We start from the raw sequence: 23,135 nt of genomic DNA, 5'->3' as shown, positions 1-23,135 counted from the left end.
AGGGGCAATGGACATATATGGCAACACAGGGAGTTCCAGCTGAATATGAGGGAGAACTTCTTTACCTTGAGGGTGACAGAGCATGGGACCAGGCTGTCCAGAGAGGCTGTGGAGTCTCCTTCTCTGGGAACATTCAAAACCTGCCTGGACATGCCTCTGTGCAGCCTGCTCTGGGAGAGAGAACCTGATTTAGCAGGGGGGCTGGACTAGGAGATCTCCAGAGCCCCCTTCTGACTCTGGCCATTCTGTGTGATTCTGTGTGCAATAAATGTATCACTGCAGATGGTGCTGGTGCAGCACCTCCGGGTGCAGTCTGTCCCCACATCAGTGACCCTCTCACCCAAACGCTCCACCTCCAGCATCGCAGTGCCCTTCTCTCCCAGCTTGATGTGGGCAGAGTCATAGCCAGAAGTACCACCTCGTCCATTGCTCTGAACGGGTTATTTTCCCCTCCATCGCCCCCTGTGAAGCAGCGGGCGGCTGCTGGCGCTGTCAGACCCACATGGACCCCAAGCCACCCCAACACCACCATTTGGGCACCTTTTCCTCCCTTCTCCCCTTCCCAGACCCTTCTTGTAGCCCTCATCTCCTTCCAAGCACACAACTGCTTTTCAGACCCGGTTTTGCCGTCTCAGGATCCAGTGTTTCTGACACCATCATGGCGCCATTGACACGGGGCTTGCCTGGGGCCCGGACAGCATGGGAGGACCTCGCAGGAGGCTCCCCCACAGGCCTCAGGGAAGCTCGAGTTCAGATCCAAGCGATAATTTCATTATCTAAACCCTAAACGGCAATTAGCGGTGGTGCCTCTGCAGGGAAACTGCGTCTGAGCTACCTCTCACCCGCCTCTTCTCACGCCAGCTCAGCGCCGGCTCCGGCGCCGCCATTACCGCCCCCCCGCGGAACTACAGCCCCCATCATGCCCCGCGGGGCGGGGCTGCCCGAGGCCGGCGGCGGGGCAGGCGCGGGGGCCGACGGGAGCTGTAGTCCCGGCCGTAGGGCCGCGGCGGTGTCGGTGAACGGGCGGCGGGCGGGGAGCGAACTACCGGCACCCGGGAGGAAGCGGGGGCGGAGGGGCCAGGGCTGGGAGCGGGGCCGCGGCCCGGGAGCGGGATGCGGTGGCGGCCCGGGAGGCCGCCTCGCTGCTTGGGGCGATACCATGCACCCGGCCGTGGCAGTGGGGCTGGTGTTCGGCGGCTGCTGCAGCAACGTGGTGTTCCTGGAGCTGCTGGCCAGGTGCGGGGCCGCGGAGAGGCTTTGGGGGCAGAAGGAGGGGTTAGGGGCAGGAATGGGATCGGGGGTCGGGTGAGAGTCCCCGGAGCAAGGGGCCGCGGGGTCCCCCCACCGGCTTCAGCATTTATGAGGGGAGGAAGTGGCAGTGGTGCCCAGGGGGTCTCCAGGAGACTGAGGGCTCGGGAGTGAGGGAGAATTTGGGGTGGTAGTGGGGCTGTCGGGGGGGCCTCGGAGCCTGCCGCCACCCTGGGGCGGGCCCTTAGGGGGTCTGCGGCCCCGGCAGGGTGGCCGGCCCCCTTCACAGCTTGGGGGGCAGCCGCAGGTCCCAGGGGCTCCTCACCAAGGTGCCAAGAGGAGCCCGGGTGCGCATTGCCGGGGCCCTGGCCTTGTGTCGCCATCTGATGCATTTTGTGGGGGTTTGGGGGGCTGTCTCCCTCGGCTTGGGCCCAGTCTGGTCCTAGTGTGGGTCGCTTTGCTGTCCTGCCCAGGAACTGGGGTTTCCGCGTCTCTGCTGACACAGGGACCACCGCATCAACCTGGCACTAAAGCATCCCCACCACCCCTGCTCTCTGGTCCCAATGCCTCGCACAAGTAACAGCTGAAACCCCAAGGAGAAAACGTGCAGGAGCTGGCTAGGGTCCTCGGGGACAGCAGGCAGGGCCGAGGGAACTTCGTCTGTCTGGAAATACGATCTTCAGCGGTGTCACGCGGCTGCAGAGCCAACACAGTGAGGGTGAGGAGTCCCATGTGGCACTCGAGTGAAGGCGAATTGCCAGGCTGCAGAGAGAAGCAGGCTGATGTTTGGGGTATGTCCGAGCACTGCGTCACCTTCCTCGCCTTGATAGAGGAAGGCTGGCATGCCTTGGAAAAGGTGATGGTCTGTTGGTTTTGTTTCCCGAGCTGGTCAGCAAGCTGTGAAGGCAAAAGTGCTAGACCTGACTGGAAAAAAGCAGTAATTGAACTGGGTCTGTGTCTGCAATCATAGTAAGTCAGTGTGGAGCTGCACCCGTTCACCATTCAGTACTATGTTCACTTCAGTCATGCCTAGGCTTTCAAAAATAGTTAAAACCTGTCCTTACTTCCTCCCTATCCATCATCATCCCAGATTGTTAAGAAAGAAAGGAAGCGCAAAAAGAGAGCCTGACTCTGTAAGCGGGCAGTGGGGATATTTGCTTCAAAGTGGGAGGCTAGGATGCAGGTTCCTTAACACAAGTTGCACAATCACTCAGCAATCACTGGAGAAATCAAGAAGCAGTTCCTGGAGGAAGAGGCCTAGCGTGGTGAGTTGTTTTTCCTCTCTGGGATTGCTCTGACCTCTGCCTTTCCTGCCTGGCTTGTGCTGCAGCATCAGCAAGGGAGGAAGAATGGGCCCCTTTGAGGTGAAGAGAGCTTTGGATCTGGCTTCTTCCATTTGCTTGCTGCTAGGTTCATGTCTCCTCCAGCCAGACCTTAAAATGAAAGAGAGCCATTTGGCCCTATTCAAAGGCTGAATTAGCTGTCTAAACCCCAGAAGGGATTTTGAGCAGCAAATCCCAGAAGTCCAGTTGCAGACATCAAGGAAAAGCTGCTTTTCACACACAAGCTTCTCTTAAGCATTGTCCCTCATCCATTTTAGAAGTTCCACTGTTTCTGTGCCCCTCACTTACCTTGCTCACCTTTGGTCCCTAAATTGGGGTAACACTGGTTGTTTCTTTGGGTCTTGGTGTTAGTTATGTGGAGGTAAAAGTCCCTTCTGAAGGTAAGGTGAATCTTCCCATAACAAGTGAAGTCTTGGAACAGGATCACAGGAAAAGGCAGTGACCAGACTGACAGTCTGGTGAGGAATAATAATGGTGATTGGAAGAAACTTGCTCAGGATTTATGAGGAAAGTGTAGAGGAATGAGAACTGTTTAGTCTAGAGATGCCCGAGGACAGACAAAAGACTATGAACTGTGGAGAATGGCTGTAGAGAAGAGGAGATAAATTTTATTGCTGGGTTCTGGAGGCAGAACAAGAAATAAAGGGCTTAAATTGCTGTGAAAGGGATGTAAAGCAGGCCAAACCCCCAGGTTTGCTCCCTCTCAGTGTTGCGAAGTGGGCTTGTAAAAGGGAGAGCAGGGAAGCTCCTTGTTAGAGGTTTTTGAGAGCAAGTTAACAATCCCCTGACTGAATAACAGAAGGAGACCTGGACAGGGCAAGAAATGCCATCCAGTTCATCCCATTTCCTCTGCCTGGAGCAACCCAACCTGTTCTGTTAGTGTCCTTTCCTAGTTGACCTGGGGAGGCCTGTCTTTGAGCCGTCATGCCAAAGCTCTGCATGTGATGTACATACAGGCCTGGTTAGAAAGCCTGTGATCTGCTTTTCACCTTCTGAAGCTGTGTCCTTGTGACGTGCCTTCTCTTTAAAAGCAGTTGAGGCTCTGAATGGTAGATACTGACCAGGTTTCTTCCCTGTGTTGTTCAAAATGGGAGGTTGCTCTCCTGCAGGGCCCATTGTAGGAATTCCTTATGAAACGTGGAGTCCTCTGCAGTGATGGGCAGAAATCTTCCTTGAAGTGATTTGGACGTGCTGAACTTAGTCTGAGTGCATCAACATGTCTGAACTGATGTGCAGAAATTGGGTTAGGCTGTGGTCCGCTGACATGACTGAGAGCCCCACTCTGGCTGTTTTATCCCACTGTTTGGTAGGGCTGCTAGAAGCTAACTGCCCAGGCAACTCCACCCTAGGAGGCAGGGGGACAACTGCATCATAGCGCTTCTTCATTGCTTCTGGAGGACTCTGTATCAGTTGGCTACACCTAAAGCAGATTTTTGGTTGATATATCTAGACTTCTTGTCACTTCTTTCAGGTCTGTTAGTGTGTTAAGATTGTGAATCAAAGCCATGGGCAAATACAGCCTGAGGCGGGGGCTTGTTGTTTGTCTTATCAGTTGACACATAACCCTGTGTCAACACTATACTGATAATGTGAGGTCATACGTAGAGCAAGTGACTGAACGCAAGGATTTGTGAACTGGGAGGAAACAAAGTAATACAGGGAAACAGTCTTGGTTTATTCGAAGTTTGCTTTCTATTACCCTACATAGACAACGCTTACAGTCCTTGGAGGCTGGCTTCTGTCTCTGGTTCGGTATCTCTTCCCCCAAGTAACTTTTGAAATTCTTAGCAGGGATTGAAGTCTTGTGAGCAATTAAGCTCTGAAAAATGTGAAAATTGGCAGGTAGGTAAAGGGAAGAGGCTCAGGCTAGTGCCTACCTTGTGGAAAATGCAGGGAGAAGGTGTCCTTTCCAGGTACTGTCTGGTGGCAGCCATGTGCCAGCTCTGTATTAACCAGCGCTGCTGCTGCTTCTGAGAAGTCTGGGGATGGTGGTGCGTGTGTCACAGAAGAGATTTTGGAGACCAGGCCTTTGTCTCTGCTACCCAGTGGACAGCTTGATTATTCCTGTTCTCCAGCGCATCTCTCGGCTTGCATTCTTCAGAATTGTGTCTAGACCCAGCCTCTACCTACTTGTGATGGCATGTTGTGTGAGCAAGCTGCAGGCTTGTGCAGCAGGGTGGGGATCAGGACTCTGCAGCTTACAGCTTCTCCATTAAGTCCTTGACCTCAGTTTCTGTCTTGCACAAGAGAAAGGGGAAGTACTTGCTCAAATTCCTTTGCCTCCTGCTGCAAATAACAGCGAGCTTTCTGATTATCTGACATGTCACGGCCGCCTCTCAGCCCAGAGCTGACTGTGTGCCTCCCAGAAAATCCTCTCCTGCTCCCTGTAAGCTTCTTAGGAAGGAGGCAGGGTCTGCAGCAGGCATGTCAGCTAGGAATGGGTGGGCAGTGTGCAGGGAGTGTTTGTTTAATGTTAGGCTGTTACAGGCTGTCTTGCCCTTGTGTATAATTTCTCTTCCCTCAGAATAAACATACAAGGTTGATTTGCTCCAAGGGGGTGTCATTTGTGCTACAGAAGTAGTGATAACTGCAGTGCCTGGGTCTCTCTGAGGGGACAAAGATGCTCAGCTAGGACAGTCTCTTTCAAGGTCAGACACTGTTTTGTGGCTTTCAATACCTTGTGGAGTTTGAAAACTTCAGTGCAAAGCATGTGTCACATTAGCAAGCTCCCTGACTTGCCTGACTATCATGTGGCATTTAATGCTACAACCTTTTTGGTCTCCCATGATGAGCTTCTTCCTTCTTGAAGGTTCCTTCTTGAAGGTTCCTTCTTGAGCCTACAACCAACCTTTTTTTTTTTCCTGGCATCCAGCAGACACAGGAGGGCAGAGAGCTAGAGCTTGCTGAGTAAATTGAAAGAGGTCTGAGCTCATGTTCACATGTTCTGGGGGTATAGGAAGAGTTATGGACGCTGTGCCTTGCTCTGCAGACACAGACCTGACCTTGGCACTGACCTCATGCAGTGGAAGTAAGGGCTATTGGAAATCCTGTTGCCCTCCTCCTGGGTAGACTCATCATTTCACCTGGCCTCTTAACAAATACAGCAGCTTGTAGGTAGGGAGGGAGCCCTATCAAAACTACATCCCCATGAGAAAGGGGGAGATCCAGCTTCAGTATGGTTGTTGGTACTTGATGTTGGTGATTCAGATCCTATACCCTAGTGGGATCTTCTACAGACCTGTAAGATGCAACCAATCTCCTCTTTTACTTCCTGACCCAATTCATCACATGGCCCATGATGGGGGTGGCTGCTCAATTCCTCCTTGGAATTGTTTGAAGAAGGGATTGCTGCACATGTATCCACAAGCACAGGGATATACCTGCAGGGAGGTGTATAACAAAGGCAACATGAGAACCTGAACAGATGAAGCAGTAAAGCCCCTCCAGGTTGATGCTCACTCTGGAATTATGAGCTGTGAGCCTCTTAGTGCAGCGCAATGCAGTGTCTGTTCTCCATGGTGTTGCTCTTATGCTTGTCTTTTCCATGCTTGCAGGCAGTTTCCAGGATGTGGGAACATAGTGACATTCTCCCAGTTCCTATTTATCGCGGTGGAAGGCTTTATCTTCGAAGCCAACTTTGGGAGGAAGAGGCCGGCCATACCAATAAGGTACAGTTGATCTGGCAGCTTTTGCTAGGCACAAATTGACTAGCTATCTCTTATCAAGAAGTGTTTAATAAAGTGGTTTATCCACTTATCCTGTCTAAATCCCATCCATTCTGCAGCATTTGTGAAGCCACATTGAGAACCTGTCATACCTGATAAAATATGAACTCCTCATTTATTGAGAGTTAATAGGAAATTGCTACCAGATATTTCTCTGTCCAAGAAACAGGACAGTATTTTGCATAGTTAAGTCTGCTGTGTTTGGAGAGCTTGCTGTCTCTCTGGGGCTTGATGCAATGGGCATGGGAGGAAGAGGTTTACTGGAAACCCAGCCAAGTTCACATTTGCATTTCTCCATCAGGGCTGATCTTGTCCTGGCAATAACCTGGCATGTTTGTGGTCTCTTTCCTGGCACTCAGTGGCTGAAGTGAGGAGGTTTTGTGGAGTTCCTTAGCATACTGGCCCATAGCAAAACAGAGCTGTGCTGAGTGCTCAGGACAGAGATCCTCATGACAGAAAGCTGAGAGCAAGTTTTGTGCCATTCATGGCTGCATCACAGTGAGGAACGTCAATTTGTGGAGGCTTTCTAGCTTTGGTGCAGAACCATGGAGGTCTTCAGGCCTGGGTTTGAATTGGTTTCTCCTTCCACTCAGGACAGTGATGGCTGCTGGCAGAAATTGAATCTCCTCAAATCAAGCCTTGTCTTATGCCAGTGTCCTTAGGAGAGAGGGGTCTGAAGGAAGTCCATGCTAAAAGATCCCAGCTGGGGTATCCTCAGTTCCCCTTTGCTTCTGGGATTAGCACAAGCTGAACCAGAGCAGGTCAACCTGCTTCCTGTTCTAAGGACTTCCCTACTACATCCAAAGTGGATTAATCTTGTTAGTCCTTGTTACAGGCCCAGGAGCTAGGTTAGCTCCTGCTCAGCTTCAGACCTTTCCTTGCATCCCCAGACCTGTTCCCAAGGTGTCTCCCAGCATCCCAGGGAAGTACACGCACAGCTGTCAGCTGTTTCTTTTTGTGTTTGTGTTTCAGGAACTATTTCATCATGGTGGCCATGTTCTTCACTGTCAGTGTGGTAAATAACTATGCTCTGAACTTAAATATCGCCATGCCACTGCACATGATCTTCAGATCAGTGAGTACTATCATACCATCCTCTTCCTCCTCGTGTGACATCCCTTCCCATCATCCCTGCAAGCACTGTCCCTGGCACATGTGTTCCACCATCATGTCTTTCCCTGAGGGCACCAAAACCCTGTGCAAATACTAAACTCCAGCTGCCTTTTGGGGAGAGCAACCTTGCTCTGAAAGCTCAGCTCCAATTCTCACTTTCACAGTGTTGATCATTAAGTTTCAGCTTAATGGACAGATGGGGAAACTGACCCTGAAACAGACTTTATATTTCCAAAGGTGGTAGGGAAGTAACAATATCAAAACCAAACCCAGACTCTGGCTGCCAGCCCTTGATGAACTGAATTGCTGGTCAAAGGGATCCAGCTTTCCCTTCCACCACACAGCTATGCCAAGTGGTTCATGTCCTAGCGTAGGTGTCTTGGTTAAACACCTCAGGTCAGAGAGCGTGGATTTGGCCTAGTTCCACCTGCACTGTTACTGCATAGGTCTTTACTTTGGAAAATGCTATTAAAATGCATCTTCACTTATGTGTAGATGAGTGCCAGGCTGAAAGCATCTGTTAAAACCAAAGAAAAGGGAGCTCTAGCTGTTGAGAATAACAAATCGGCTGGATGGCAGCTGTTCTTCCACAACACATCATGAGGTTGAGATACCTTAAGTCAGGAGAGGTTAAAAAGAAGAAAAACAGACAACACTGTAGGACACCTGTCCTGCATTAACCATGAGGTTAAATTCTTGTAAGTTCTTGTATCGCAGCCCTGCAGTCAATCTATGGAGCCATACTCCTGTTCCCAATTTGAAACAAGGTGATTTGACCACATTCTGGTCTGTAGCGCACGTTGACTGTCAGGAATTGGGCAAAAAAAGGGGGAGGCCTGCTACTGCTACTGGCTAGAAGATCCTAGTAACCTGTTTGCCCCAGCATCCTTGTTCCCAAGCCACGCAGCTCAACTTCTCCTCTCCTTCTAGCTGAAGTGAGACTGATAGAATTATAGAATCATTTAGTTTGGAAAAGACCTTTAAGATCATTGAGTCCAACTGCAAACCTAACACTGCCAAGTCCAGCACTAAACCATGTCCCTGCGTGCCACATCTACATGTCTTTTAAATCCCTCCAGGGATGGTGACTCAACCAGTTTCCTGGGCAGCCTGTTCCAATGCTTGACAACCCTTCCAGTGAAGAAATTTTTCCTAATATCCAATCTAAACCTCCCCTGGTGCAACTTGAGGCCGTTTCCTCTCATCCCCACCCTGTCAGTCTCCCTGATCCTGTTCTGGTATTTCTGTTGGTGTTTTGGCATTAGTTGTATTAAATTTGTGATGTTTCTCTGGGGCAGACATCCCAGTCTGGGGGATTTTGTCATGCTGACCTTCTATTTTTGTTTTAATCCTTGCTATCTTCTTTCCCAGGGTTCTCTCATAGCAAGCATGGCTTTAGGTATCATCATTTTGAAGAAAAGGTAAATCACAAACCTTTTTCTTATATCATCAGGGAGTGCTCTGCCACTGACTTAATCCTGACTGGTGTTTAGTGCCTTCCCCTTTCCTCTTAAATATTCTTGTTTTACTAATAGAGAAACTGAGACACAGAGGTGTGCCTGGACTAGAGGCTGGAATAGTTCCCTCTTCTGCATTTCCACCACCCCTCTCTCTTTCATTTAAGGCAAGCATGGACTGAAAAGACATGACTTCAGCCTTCTGTGTTCGCTCTTTTCTTTCCTGCAAGGCCAGTACTGACTGCTCCTGATGGATGGTTGTACTGGATCTGGCTGGAATGGAGTTCACTTTCTTCATAGCGGCCCATATGGTGTTGTGTTTGGTATTGGTGGCAAAAACAGCAGTGATAGCACACTGAAGTTTTGGCTGTCGCTGCACAGTGCTTACACAGTGTCAAGGATCTCTGTTTTTCCTACTCTGCCCCTCAGCAAGTAGGCTGGGGGTGGACAAGAAGCTGAGAGGGGATACAGTTGGGACAACTGACCCAAAATGGCCAAAGGGGTATTCTGTGCCATCTAATGGCATGCACTGCCATAGAAACCAGGGTAGAAAAAGAAAGGGGTTGGGTGGAGGTGGCTTCCAAGGTGGCCATACTTATGGGAGGTGTTGAGTGATTGCTTTTGCCTTGTTTTTGTGAGTTCCCCCCCGCCCCCCTGCCTTAAACTCTTTAGTTCAACCCACAAGTTTTCTCATTCTTGCTTGTCTAGTTCTGTTCCCATCCCGCGAGGCTGGGGGGATGGGCAGGTGGCTGTGTAGGTGCTTGGCTGCTGGCTGGGGTCAACTCACCACAGTGGGCAAAGACATCAGGACTGGAGGGTCCTCCTGGCTGCTTGGGGTCTGGCTGTTGGACCAGTGTGGGCACATCCCCTGTCACTCCATCACTATGCAGAGATCTGCGCTGGCTTTGATCTGAGAGGGATCCTTTGCCACAGGCAAGGAGATCTTGGTCCAAATGCTTCTTTTTTGTTGCAGTTGGATTAAGTTGGCCTTCCCTCCCAGCAATGTCCAGCGTTAGGTAATGGGTATGTGCCCATTACCCCAAGTTCACACTGGTGTGACGGAGCAAAATGGAATGCAAAGGAGCAGGAGGTGAACAGCGTGGGGGTGGGCTGGGTCACTGACATTTCTCTTCTCCCCTATGCAGATACAGTGTATCTAAGTACACGTCCATAGCTCTGGTGTCCGTGGGGATCTTCACCTGCACTTTCATGTCTGCAAAGCAAGTGGTAAGGGTTGGAAAGGGCCTGAGGTCATAGCTGTGAACCTTATTGACAGGAGGAGCTGCTGTCAGCACCTTCATCAGTAATTCGCTTTGCCTGACTATTAATGGAAAGAAAAAATGTATCCTAGGTCCAGATCTGCTCCCTGAAATCTCTTATTCCTGGTCTTATTTTTCTGTGGTTTGGAGGGAAGGGATGCACACCCATCCATGTGGTTTAACTTAATTACAGATGCCTTTAAACCTGTTAAGGTTGCTTTTTTGCTGAGAATAAGCCTTTTTTTTTTTTTTTTTTTTTTTTTTTTTTTGCCACAGAGCTAACAACTAGGAGCTGTTTTCTCTTGCCCTTACTGTGATGTGTTGCAGTTAGGAGCAGGTGAATCTTAAACAAAACTCAGCCATCTTAAGTCTTTGCTCTTTTTATCCCAGAAAAGGTTGTCAGCTTTCAGGCTAGGTTTTTCCTGACCTGTTGTCATCCAATGTGACTTTCTGTGATCCTTGAAGTAAAGTGCATGTATTTGGAGAACAGGAGGGAGTAAAGAAAATCCATGTGTATCACCACTTTGTGCTTTTCCTGGGTCAGTACCCATACCCACAGCCTGATCTTGTCAGATGAAGACAGAAACACGGCATAAAGTCGTGGTCAGGTGAAAACTAGTTGCACTTAATCCAGCTCTGAGAGGTTAGGAAATTAAATGGGGCTGTCAAACATCCAAGTCACCCATCATTTAGTAGCTTTTTATACTTTCGGAATCTGTCTGAGGAAGGTCTGGGCTATGCAGCCTTGCTCTGTATTAATCCAGATAAACTCTCAGCAGGCATGGGGGTTTGATATAGTACAGACAGTTGTAGCAAAGGTGAGTAATCTAATTTGCTCTAAACCACAGTGAAAGACAGTTGAGCCAAGTCATGCTACCTAAAGTTTTACCCTTGACTAACAGCATCTACAGGCCTGGTTTCCTCAATGTCTTGACCGCAAGCCAGAGCCCTGGTTTTAGTACCTGACAGGGGCTTGGCCAGAGCCCTTGTTCTTTCCTGCACACTCACCTGTGAGATGGGTACGGAGGAGCCTGCTGACGGGCTGTCTTTGAGAGCTTTTTAAGTGGCATTGATTATTTTTGTGGTTGAAGAGTTTGGTGTCTCACCAAGCCAGGGCATTTCTTTTAGACAAACTACTTTCTTGATCAGACATTTACACTTTTTTGCACTTTTTGCTGAAATCTAGTGTGTTCCCTGAAGCAGAGTGGAAAGCAACTGTAATTCCTACCACCTCTGTTCAGCTAGGGAAGCAACTCTGGAGAATGTGAGACTTTGGGCAGTCTTTGCTTTATGGGCTTGCTTGGAACATGACACACAAACCAAGAGGGAGGTACAGGCAGATCCAAATTAGCTGCAGGGACACGTAGCTCATGGTGACTGTGTTGTGTCTCCCTCCACCAGGCATCTGACTCCAGCTTAAATGAAGAGGATGGACTCCAGGTTTTCTTGTGGTGGCTGCTAGGTACGTGAGTGCCACATTTCCAGCTGACTTTGCTGGGATACTGGCAAGACTTGGCTCTTTGACATTCTTGGCCATGTGGGTTGTACAAAGCAGACTGTGGTGGGAGTCCCTGTGCTGAAGTTAAGTTGTGCTGAGCATCTGTTGGATGTTGATTTGTGAAGAATGGGGTTTTGTGGCACTTATTAGCAGCTTTGAGCAAGGAGACATTCTTCATTTGGCTGGAAGGTTAAATACAGCACCTACGGGGTTTCTGCAAGGTAGTGGCTTGGTGACAGAATGAGACTGCAGTCATGCACATTTTCAGATATCTTCTTGATTTCTCTTTGCAAAAGCAGCCCTGCCTGCTATGAGATGGTGGGATATACTGCAGAGAGGGAGAAGGGCTGTAACTGGTTCAGGTGATCATTCAGCACAATATTTCATGGAGGAGTCTTCAAAGTATGGCACTTGAGTCTGTTTTTGTACCTCCAACCTGGGTCTGTTGGTGGCTTTTTGGGGAATGTGGGACTGATACATTGTCAGTAGCAGCAAATGACTCTGTCCCTGGTATCCCACCAACTCTGTTTGCCAGGGCTGAGTCTCTTTTTTATGAGCTGTTCTTTTCAGAAGTCTCTTGGCATCTTAGCTTTTGTAATAAGATACCTGTGTCCCCAAGACCATTATCAGTTTTCTTACCAAGCCTGGATGTTTTACCTTTTATCACTGAAATCTGAATTGTGTGAGTCTTTAAGCTGGTTGACTTGAGCTATGCCATGCTTGAGCAGTGTTGCAAGGCTGTGCTTCTGTTCCAGGTATTGCTGCACTCACCTTCGCCCTCCTCATGTCTGCCAGGATGGGGATTTTCCAGGAGATGCTGTACAAGCAGTTTGGGAAGCACTCCAAAGAGGCCCTTTTTTACAATGTAAGCCACTGTCTCTTTTTCTGTTGCTTTTACTGGGCCGATAGAACTGCTAAGAGAGTCCCGTCCCCTCCTACCCTGTACTCTGCACAAATCCAAAGGATCACACACTGCGAGGCTGGAGCAGTGAAGAGTGTGCTCTCATCCATATCATAGAATCACAGAATGGTTTGGGTTGGAAGGGACCTTAAAGATCATCTAGTTCCAGCCCCCTGCCAGGGGCACAGACACCTGGACCTACCCTGCAACCCCTGACCTGCACATTATCTATGCTGTAAACCCTCAATTTTTTCCTCATCTTCAGTTCTCAAGCTCCTTGGGAGGAAAGAGTCTGATCAAGCTCAGGATAGTCCATCTATATATATAGTAATGTATATATATTGTATTATAGAATCATAGAATGATAGGATGGTTTAGGTTGGAAGAGACCTTAAAGACCATCTAGTTCCAGCCCCCTGCCAGGGGCAGGGACACCTTCCACTAGATCAGGTTGCTCCAAGCCCCGTCCAGCCTGGCCTTGGACACTTCCAGGGATGGGGCAGCCACAGCTTCTCTGGGCAGCCTCTGCCAGCGCCTCACCACCCTCATAGTAAAGAGTTTCTTCCTAATATCTAATCTAACTCTGTCCTTTTTCAGCCTAAAAGCATTCCCCCTTGTCCTGTTGCTACAGGCCCCACTAAAAAGTCTGTCCACACATGTGTGAGGCTGATTTCCCAGAATGAGAAGTGGGTGTGTTCACATAATCTGTTAACATCAAGTCTTTACTTTTCTCTCCAGCATGCATTACCACTCCCTGGATTTCTCCTCCTTGCCCCAAACATCTACCAGCATGCAGTCCTCTTCAGCCAGTCTGGTAAGTGTTGCACAGATGGATCCTTGCTCTCGTACCTTTCTGTCCTCTGGAATGTGCCGTAGGAATCTTTCAGTCTAGCAGCTGTGTACGTCAGACTGTTGTCTTGGGATATTCAAGCCCTTTGAATTTTCAAGTTTGATAGGAAGCCAAAAAACCCCCTCACTGTCTTGAGTACATTGTCCAGCTTTTTCCCTGTGGTGGGCCAAATGCCAGCATGCTTGGAGAAGTGGTGATTGCTGGCTGCTGAGAGCCTGGCCATGGGCAGCTGAACATTCATCTGGTGCCACAGCATCTCACAAAGCTAAGCCATGAGTTACTGTCTGGATCACTGTGAGTAAAGCCCAAGCTTCTCACTAATGCATATGCATACACCTGTTGGGTCCAGCCAGATTGTGCATCTGTCCACCTTGAGCTATACATCTGCTTAAGTTTTAATAGTAAAATTCAGGCTTTTCAGTGCCAGCAAGCTTCCGATATCCCCGATCTTGAAACTGTGGATCTTTGCTGAGTAGGTTTGCTGGTTCTCTAATCTCCTCTGGGTAGGGGGATTGTTTGCATGTGTAGATTGCTTTAACCTGTTCATTAATATCATTGCAAAATATTTCTATCTCAATTAATAATAGGGCAGCCCTGACACAAGAAAGCAAGACAGAGCTTTTCTTTTAATGTCTTTTTCCTTAGCTTACTTCTTCCTCCATCTTCCTTTCTTCCCTACAGAAGTCCAAGCAGAAACATCTGCAAACTCTCTTGTATTTGTCATTTACCACAGTAAGAAGAAGAAAACTGTCCATTTAGAGCAAAATGAAAATGTGCCCACACCTCAGTCTGCCTAATGCAGCAATGGCCTGCTGAAGTTGCAGTGTATCCCAGATCATGGTCAATCCTGGGCAGGAGAGAGACACCTCTCCTTGCATCATCTTTAAGCAGTAGCAGGGCAGTGACCTTGCTCTGTCCTTTCTCCCCACAGAGCTGTTCCAGGTCCCAGTGATCGGCCTGACCCTGCCAATCATGTGGTTCTACCTCCTCATGAATGTTGTCACTCAGTATCCTTTCAAAGCTCAGTAGAGACATGCCATAGAGGTGGCAGTGGGGTGGGAGAGAAGGAATGGAGTGGGGGTGCTGAGTCCATCGAGTCTTTCCTGCATTTGGGAGGTATTTGTGTAATTTGGAAAACAGAGTGGAATTTAACCTGGAGCTTACAATTTTTCCAGTGTGGCCAAAATCTGCCACCACCTCCCCAGGCACAGGCTGGCTGGTATAAACTCACAGCAGTTTTGCTAGCCAGCTCTGGATAGAAGGGACCGATCGGGAGCTATTTGTAATATATCAATGTGTAGAGTCTTCCAGGCAGAGATGAGAGGTCTGAAGTCTGACGAAGCTGAGATGCCCTCAAGAAAAGGACCCTTCTGTCCAAGTCCCTCTTACCATTTTCCTCTCACTGTTGAGAGCACTGTGCCCTGTTGCTTTTCATGCTTTTCCATGAAACCCCCTTGTTTAATCTGACTTTCCCATGCCCCCTTGGAGGGGAAAGTGGACTTCTGCTGGGTATAGATGGAGAAGTCTGATTTTAGTTTCCCTTGGCTCCGTGGCAGGGGCTGTAAACCCTGCATGCCATTAACCTTTTGCCAACGCATCAGCCCCAGCTGCTGTGGTGACATAGTTTTGCTGTCCCAGAGCAGGGTTGGGGGGAGTCTGGGAGATTTGGGATGTCCCTGGGGTTTGTAGTGAAGATGTTCATAGCTGTAGAAATGCTGATCTGAGGAGAAGGGAATTTTATTCCCTCTGTAACCAGACTGGAGCTATCCATTGCCTAGTCTTTTTCATTCCTGAAGGTTTTCCCAGGTGTCCTCCCTCTTCAGCCCTAATGTCCCCTTACCTCTGCCCACCCAGATATGTCTGCATCCGAGGTGTTTTCATCCTCACCACAGAGTGCACCTCCCTCACTGTCACACTGGTGGTGACACTGCGCAAGTTCGTCAGCCTCATCTTCTCCATCCTCTACTTTCACAACCCCTTTACAGCCTGGCATTGGCTGGGCACCGCCTTTGTCTTCGTAGGGACTCTCATGTACACGGAGGTGTGGAACAGCCTCGGGCCCTTCCTGGCCCGCTGGAGGAAGAGGCCAAAGGAGGACTAACAGCCGAGGACACTGCAGGGACCTTTTTATTGTTTTATAGAGCAGAGCAGCAGGGAATCCCCCAGAGGGAGGTTGTTTTAATAACACAGGGGAGGTGTTCGCTGTGCCAAGCCTCCTGGGGAAATGTGGAGCCTCCACTGGGAACCTCTCTGAAATGGATCATGGAGAGGCGATACCGTTATTTTTGCAAGGTTGCATTTTTTTATGCAAGCCCTTTTTCTTCCAACATTTCTCCCTGTTTGTTTCATTTGAATAACCCTTTTAAAGTGATGTAAAAGCTGAACCAGTTTTCTGTTAGGAGCCCAACCTTGTTGTGGTGCTGTTGTCCGCTCCTCCTGGCTTTGGTGAGCTGGACCCTGAGCCTGTTTGGTGCCGTCCTTTAATGTCCAGGTGGCCATTGCAGATGGCTGAGCCCTGGCGAGCGGCTGTTTGTGCAGCAGGTTGTTACTTACACTGGGAATGTCAGGCCTGGCTGTTAACCTGAGCCCTTGTTGCCTGATCCTACCACTTGTGCTGGGAGGGTGTTGGATACACTTGTGGCTTAGAGCCTTCTAGTCTGCCCAGTAGATCCTCCGCTGGGGAATGGTTAAGGGGACTTATTTCCAAGCCACCAAGCCCCCCTACCAGTAGCAGGGCCTAGTTGGGAGCCTGAGGAAACCAAAAAAGGGTGATGCTAAGGGGACAAAGCGCCACTGTGTCACCTTCACAACCTTCTCAGAGAGACAGTGAAGGGCTGTTGAGGCTTTGCTGAGTCCTCAGATGTTGCCCTGATACTTCACCAGCTGGAGGGTATCGTGGGTTCTTCCTGCTTTGGTTAGATCCCCAGCGCAAGACATTTTTCAGTTGCTTCCTACTTTTTCCCTCATCTCGAGCATGTTTGGTGGGCTTCGTTACCAGCAAGTTGGCTGCGACAGACTGCGCTGAGCTCCCAGTGCACCTGTGGTCCCCTGGCCTCCAGCCCAACCTCAGGGTTCAAATGATGCCAAGAATCTCAAGAAGGGCCAGTACACCTGAGCTTATTTCTGCTGCTGGGAGGGACTGTTTTTACTGTCCCTTCACCCATTTCTTTTCTTCTCCCACCCCTTGGGCATCAGCTTTGCTCATGGCATTTCTGTCAGTGTCCCTTAGTTTCACCCCTCCGCTGGGGCCAGAGTGGGCTGCAGGAGCTCTGGGTGTGTGCCCCCATGTGTGCAGGCAATGTGTGTCCCACAGCAAGATGAGGAGCAGCAGTCACAGCTCTTCTAGGAGCTGCTCAGTGTTGAGCAGAGCAAGGGTTAGTGCGCAGCCTTGTCTTGGTCTTGGAGCAGCAGGGAGCACTGTTTTGTGTTGCCTCCGTTTTCCTGGAGCACCTTGTTTGCATCATCATGATACTGTCCCTGCTCAGCCTTGATAATTAAGGCATCCAGCAAAGTCAACCTGATTCACATCAGGCTTGGCCAGGTAAGGACTGTACTCAATTATTCCTGTACCCAATGTCCCAATGGCTTCCAGCCTTGGTATTTACAACCCCTCCAGCATTAAAGCTGTGCTTGTGGTGGGTTAACCCCAGCTGGCAGCGAAGCACCACATGGCTGCTCGCTCACTGTCCCCTGCAGTGAGTGGGTAGGAAGAGCAAATCCAAGAAAATCTGTGAGTAGAGGTAAAGATGGTTTAATAGCAATGGAAAGAGGAAGGGAAAAAAACCCCAAGTGATGCAAAGGCAACCACTCGCCATCTCCCACTGTTAGACCTGTGCCCAGCTAGTCCCTGAGCATGTTTGCCATTCCAAAAACCTCCCCTCTGTTTTGATTGCTGATTTTAACTGTATTGGCTGTCTTGGATATGCCCCTTCCCAGCTTCTCATCCACCCATGGTCTAATCATTGGTGGGGAGCAGAATGGGAAAAAAGGGAAAGCCTTGATGCTGTGCAAGTGCTGAAACTCTGGTGTGTTGTCAGCACTGTTTTAGCCACAAATCCAAAACCCGGGGGCTGCTATGGAAAAAGTTAACTCCATCCTAGCCAGGGCCAGTATGATGCCAATGGGACCTGCAGCTCACTCCTTCCTGATATGCTGAAGGTTTGGGTCTTTTCCTTCTGGTTTTGATTTTCCCTGAGCCTGAAAACCCTCTTGTATTTTGAATGTCAGACATGGGATGTTTCCCAGGATTTTGTAGGTGGGGAGACTTTCCCAACAACTGCCCTAGCACCTAGTGCAGGTCAGCTCTCACTTCCAGCTGTTTGCACGGGCTCCAGGAAGTACCCAGAGAGAGGTAAAACATTTATCCCTCATCTTGGTCTTCAAAGCTATTTACACAGAGCTTCAGCTGAGACAGGGAGGTAGAGGAAGGCAACAACAAATTCAACGCAAAAGCATCAGGGACACCGAATAACTGGTGGGGTTCATCAAAGCTTAAAACAGGTAAGTCTTAATGCCAGGCTTAAGGCAGAAGCCACACTCGTGGGTGGGCTGCAGGAGCTGTAATGCGGTGGTTGCTGTAGGCTGGGCTGGGGATTTAGAAGAGCAATAGCTGTGCAGGTGCCTGAGTGAGTGTAACATACTGTACATAGACTACTTGCTAGGTTGCTCTTTGTATTAAGGAAGTTGCATGTTGTCTCCAGTTTCTGTGTGATGCTGGTGGGTTTGAGGATGTTTGGATTTCTCTTTTTTTTTTTTTTTAAACTGTGTTCTGTACTTAGTCTTCACTTTAACCAGGTGTCAACGATGGGTTATTATTTGTTGTTGTCAGGGGTATTTTTTTAACTTTACAGTGTGATCTGTGTGTTTCTGAATATTTATAGTTGTTACAGTATTGCAGAAGTGGCAGCAATTCCCTTCCTGCTCTAGGAGAGCGGATGAGCTTGCCTAGTTGTGAGATGGAGGCAAGGTCCATGCCAAAACTAGTATTTGAATCCAGGGCTGCCCACCAAAATGGGGCTACTGATTTGTTTGGTTTTAATGTTTGCTGTAGAGATGATAGCACAGATTTTTTAGCAGAGGCTGGAAAAGTGGGTGAGGCAAAATACTTTTTGATCGGTGCTCTGGATTTGCAGAGCTTTTGGGTTGTCTGGTTGGGTTTAGGGTGGTATTTTTGTTGTTTGTTTTTTTTTTTTTTAACTAAAATAAATATGTATCCTCTTCGTCGGTCTTGTTTCTCCTTTCACACTTTGCTACTGGTAATCAGCTGCTGGTGACTGGAAAGTTAATGGGGCTCTGAAATGAACACACACCTTCTCCTGCCTTTAACATGAGAGAAGGTAGGAAAGACTCAGCCCTCCTGGGGTTTGAGGGACAGACCCAACCATCTCCCTCCCCTGCCTCCGCTGAAACACCTGGCAGCACTGCAGAGTCCCCCCTTGAATGCCAGCATCCCTAGTTCTCACCACCCGTGCTGGCTGGGGTAACCAGGGGACTGGAGCCAAAGCTCCTGTAGGCCTTGGTGATACTGCCAAGCAAAGCTAGGCTCTCCTACGCAGACAGCGTGTGCCCGGCTGCTGTGCTGCAGCCCAGGTTATCCTCTGCTGTCGTGAAGTGAGAAGCTGCTTTCCTCAGATCCCACGTGCTCCTCTTCTCCTCATTCGCAGTGGCAGATGGCGAGCGCACGAGGCACATGGAGCTAAAGCAACAATAAGCTGCAGGCCTGCAGTGCTGGCACACTCACTGGGGTGGCTGTTTCCCTCTCTTTCTGCAGCACTAAGCCAGGACCACCTGCCTTGTCCCGCCCTCTCAGCTGTAGTTCCTACTAAAGGGGTATTGAACCACAGCCTGGGGGGTGTGGGAGGTGTAGGAAGGCAAGAGAAGTGAAGGCTGGCCTAGGAGAGGCTCCTCTTTAGTTGCACTTATAATAAATGATACCAAGTAACATGCTGCAGATGGTCTCTAATTGCACCCAGGTGGGTAAGTTGGGCAGCCAGGGTACCTGACAGCACCCACAGGGGTTGGGGGCCTGGCCTAGAGCAGTGGTCTGGGCGTGAAGCAGTTGGTACTGAGGAAAAACCATCAGGATATGGGGTCCCCAAGCAAAACTCAACAGTTGCTTTCAACTCCCAGTTTCTGGAAATCCCATCTATGCAGCACAGACCACTGCTTTGCTCACCCTGTGTTATCCCAGGAGAGGTTCAAAATGGGGAATGAAGCCTCCTGGCATCAGTGTTTAACCATTAACTTCGAGCTGAGTGGTCCAGCTTCCCACATGGGACCTGGTTTTAAAAAGAAAAAAAGCAAAAAATGAATTGATTACTGTGGTCTTTCCAGACCCTAGTGATGTCTCACTGCAAAAACAGCAACGTGGTGTTAAAATCCTGGCCATCGCTTTACATTTAACACACCTTTACACCTTCCCCATCTCAGATTTTTAATGGGCATATAAGTCTCCAGCAGTTACCAAGTATATATATATTTAATTTAACAAATCGTCTTTCCCCAGACGCTGGCAGCCATTTGTTTAATAAATCCTCAATTGGCCAGGGCTCTGCTTTCATCAGCTTGGAGATTTCTGTTCAAAATCTTTCACCTTTCATTAAATCTGGGCGGGTGTTTATTAATGCCTTTATTAATATCTTTACTCAGGATGTCACAGCCTGGCTTACCCCAGTGGGTCGGAGAGAAACGAGGGTGGGTTTTTTTTATTGAAGTGAGAGGGAAAGCCTTGAACTCCTTTGGGAAACACGATGAAATCCTTGTCACTTCTAAGGTGTAAAAAACTTGCTCCTGCCACTAAATTAAATGAGAGGGGCAGGAGAGGGATAAAGATGTCTCCCTAAATCACTTGGAGCCACACAGTTAATTTCTGTTCAGCGTCTTTCATTATAGTGATCATAAATCAGCAGCTGGAGCCAAAGGGCAAGAAGGTGAGATTTATTGATGGGCGAAATTTGGGAGGGGAAGAGCTCAGAGGATACAGAGCCATTTGTTTTGCCTCCAGCATGGCCCAGGCTCAATGTCTCTGCTGGCACCCTTGCTTCTTTGAAAGCTCTCCAAAGTTTGCTGGAAATTTTTAGTATTTATTATTATTTTTCCACTTCCATACAGCTATAACTAGTTTGCTTTCACCCTTCACCCCCTCCTCTCTCCCTGAGCAGCTAGAAGATGGAAGGAGCTCTGCGCAGCACATCAGTACAGTTAATTTATCCCTTTCTGGCCTGAGAAGGAGAAGGCAAAGCAGGAGCATCCATTATAGAATCATAGAATCATTTAGGTTGGCAAAGACCTTTAAAATCATCAAGTCCAATCACAAACACAGTACTGCCAAGTATACCACTAAACCATATCCCTAATCACCACATCTCTGCATTTTTTTAAATCCCTCCAAGGATGGTGACTCCACCACCTCCCTGGGCAGCCTGTTCCAGTGCTTGACACCTTTTTCAGTGAAGAAAATTTTCCTCATACCCAATATAAATCTCCCAGGCACAACCTGAGGCTGTTTCCTCTCATCCTGTTGCTTGTTATCCGGGAGAAGAGACCGACCCCCACCTCGCTGCAACCTCCTTTCGGGCAGCTGTAGGGAGCCATCAGGAGCCGCTGACCCCCCCAGCTCCCCCCGCCGCCCCCCCCAGCCCCTGCCCCAGCCCCTGCCCGGCTCTGGACACGCTCCAGCCCCTCTGCGTCCCCCCTGCCCTGAGGGGCCCGACCCTGAGCCCAGGCCCCGAGGGGCGGCCGCACCGGTGCCCAGCACAGGGGGACGGGCACTGCCCCGGCCCTGCCGGCCACAGCGCTTCTGACAGCGGCCAGGGCGCTGCTGGCCCCCTTGGCCACCTGGGCACGCTGGGGGCTCCTGCCCAGCGGCTGTGCCCAGCCCCCCCGGCCCTTTCCCCCGGGCAGTTCCCAGCCCCCTGCCCCCAGCCCGCAGCTGCCGGGGGCTGCTGTGCCCCACGGGCAGGGCCCGGCACTGAGCCCCGCTGCCCCTCACACCGCTGGCCTCGGCCCCTCGGCCCGGCTGCCCAGAGCCCCCGCAGAGCCCCCTGCCCCCCGGCACGGCAGCGCTGCCCCCAGCTGGGTGTCATCTGCAAACCGACTGAGGGTGCACTCAATCCCCTGGTCCAGATCGTCGATAAAGATATCAAACATGACCGGCCCCAGCCCCAGCACGGAGCCCTGGGGAACACCGCCTGTGACCAGCCGCCGGCTGGATGTAACCGCATTCCCCCCAACCCTTTGGGCCCGGCCATCCAACCAGCTTTTTACCCAGCAAAGGGTACACCTGTCCAAGCCATGAGCAGCAAGAAGCCACACAGCCCTGTTTCCCATGTAAGAGGTGCTGGGAAGAGGCAAGTGACCACCTCTGCTGGGAAGATGCCCGTGGCTGTGCATGCCAAGACAAGGGTGGAAACAGCCCCTGGGCTGGTAAGCTTGGTCCCCTCTTCAGAGGGCAAAAAGCAGATGCTTGCCAAAGCATGACACAGCAGTGATACTTCAACTATTGCAGAGAAAGTGGGCATTGCAGATGGACCTAAAAAAGTAGAGGTGTCTTCCATCAGGACAGGAAGGAGGGCAGGAAGCAGTGCCTGAAGCATGGCTGCTGCTATGCTGGCAGCTGCTTCAACCCTTAAGAAGAAACACCTTCCATTAGCCAAGACTGCTGGCTTGTTGGGAGATCTTAATTCTGAGAGCCTAGAAGACACTCTGGCTCATCAGGTCTGGTCAGTTGTGAAGGTGTGCAGCCACACATTAGCTGTGTTTCAGGTGGCCTGGATTGTATCAGCTGGGTGCAGTCACACAAAACACATGCAACTTGGTGTGGGGAGTGCTGTGTCATGCCCTGCCTTGGAGGAAGGTGGAGTGCAACACTTGGAGTCAACTAAATGTCAAATGAGATAAGGGAAGGAGAGGAGCATGGCCCTTCATAGCCCCCACAGTTGATAAATGGAAGCCCCAAAGCACAGGATTAGTGCAAGGAATACTACTACTGGCTCCGTTTGAACTCTACATAGTCTCCAACATATGGGGAAACATCCTTCTCCTGTTGGAAGACTTACGATGCCATCCCATCTCTGTCCAGGCAGTGAGCCTCTGTGCTGTTACCAGCCAGGAAAGCACTGGGCAATGGAGATGTGGGTCTGCAGAAAAGATCTCTTCTCTGGAAGGACCCTCTGCATGGGGGATTTTTCACTGTGGAGCCTTCATACCTCTGTGATGGACATTGATTTACACCTTCATGCTTCTACTTGCTCTGAGGTATGAGCAGGAAAAAGCACAAATGATAAAAATGTAGGAGCGGCCTTCTCCCTGCAGGAAAATGAAATTCAGCCTCAGCTACAAGGGTTCCTCTCCCTCCGCCTTACAGAGCCAGTAAAAAATATCTCAGAAGCTTGAAATATTTTGTGAGGGTTACTGAAAGGCTATGGCCAACAAGCAAGATTTAGTGCACAGCCTATGCAGAGTCTGCAGTGTTGAGCACCCCAGGGGCTGAGCACCAGGGCTGCAGGACTGAGTCTGTACCAAGGGCTGCTTGCTTGAGCTCCAGCCCCGTAGACCATGGGGAGAAGATATGTGACTCCAGCTGGACTGGCAAAACCAGCTGGTGTTGGAAGTAACAACTGGTAAATGGACAGGGGACCCAAAGTGGTTTGCAGGGCTGAATTTGTTGAAGCAACACCATAAAAGTGCAGGGTGAGACCAGGGAAAGACCTAATGGGTCTCCTTCAAGCCCTTCACTGGCTC

At 49.9% G+C, this 23,135-nt stretch overlaps 1 protein-coding gene across 3 annotated transcripts in view; it reads left to right on the top strand.

Moving 5' to 3' along the window:
- Nucleotides 1–216: 216 nt before the first annotated feature.
- Nucleotides 217–23,135, top strand: part of SLC35B4 (solute carrier family 35 member B4) — a 72,486-nt gene continuing 49,567 nt past the window's right edge. Inside the window, exons 1-10 of one of the 3 annotated variants that reach the window (XM_080390684.1) lie at nt 1,048–1,236; nt 6,146–6,259; nt 7,289–7,391; nt 8,801–8,850; nt 10,032–10,113; nt 11,547–11,607; nt 12,399–12,508; nt 13,283–13,358; nt 14,326–14,401; nt 15,249–18,614. In XM_080390684.1, coding sequence (XP_080246810.1) covers nt 1,160–1,236; nt 6,146–6,259; nt 7,289–7,391; nt 8,801–8,850; nt 10,032–10,113; nt 11,547–11,607; nt 12,399–12,508; nt 13,283–13,358; nt 14,326–14,401; nt 15,249–15,495 — 996 coding nt within the window. In that variant the 5' untranslated portion in view covers nt 1,048–1,159 and the 3' untranslated portion in view covers nt 15,496–18,614. The other 2 variants (XM_080390685.1, XM_080390686.1) reach the window with 2 other exon arrangements.

The sequence above is a fragment of the Falco punctatus genome (genome assembly GCF_963210335.1).
Source record: "Falco punctatus genome assembly, chromosome: 6".
Taxonomy (NCBI): Eukaryota; Metazoa; Chordata; class Aves; order Falconiformes; family Falconidae; genus Falco; species Falco punctatus.
This window is presented reverse-complemented; position numbering and strand designations above follow the sequence as displayed.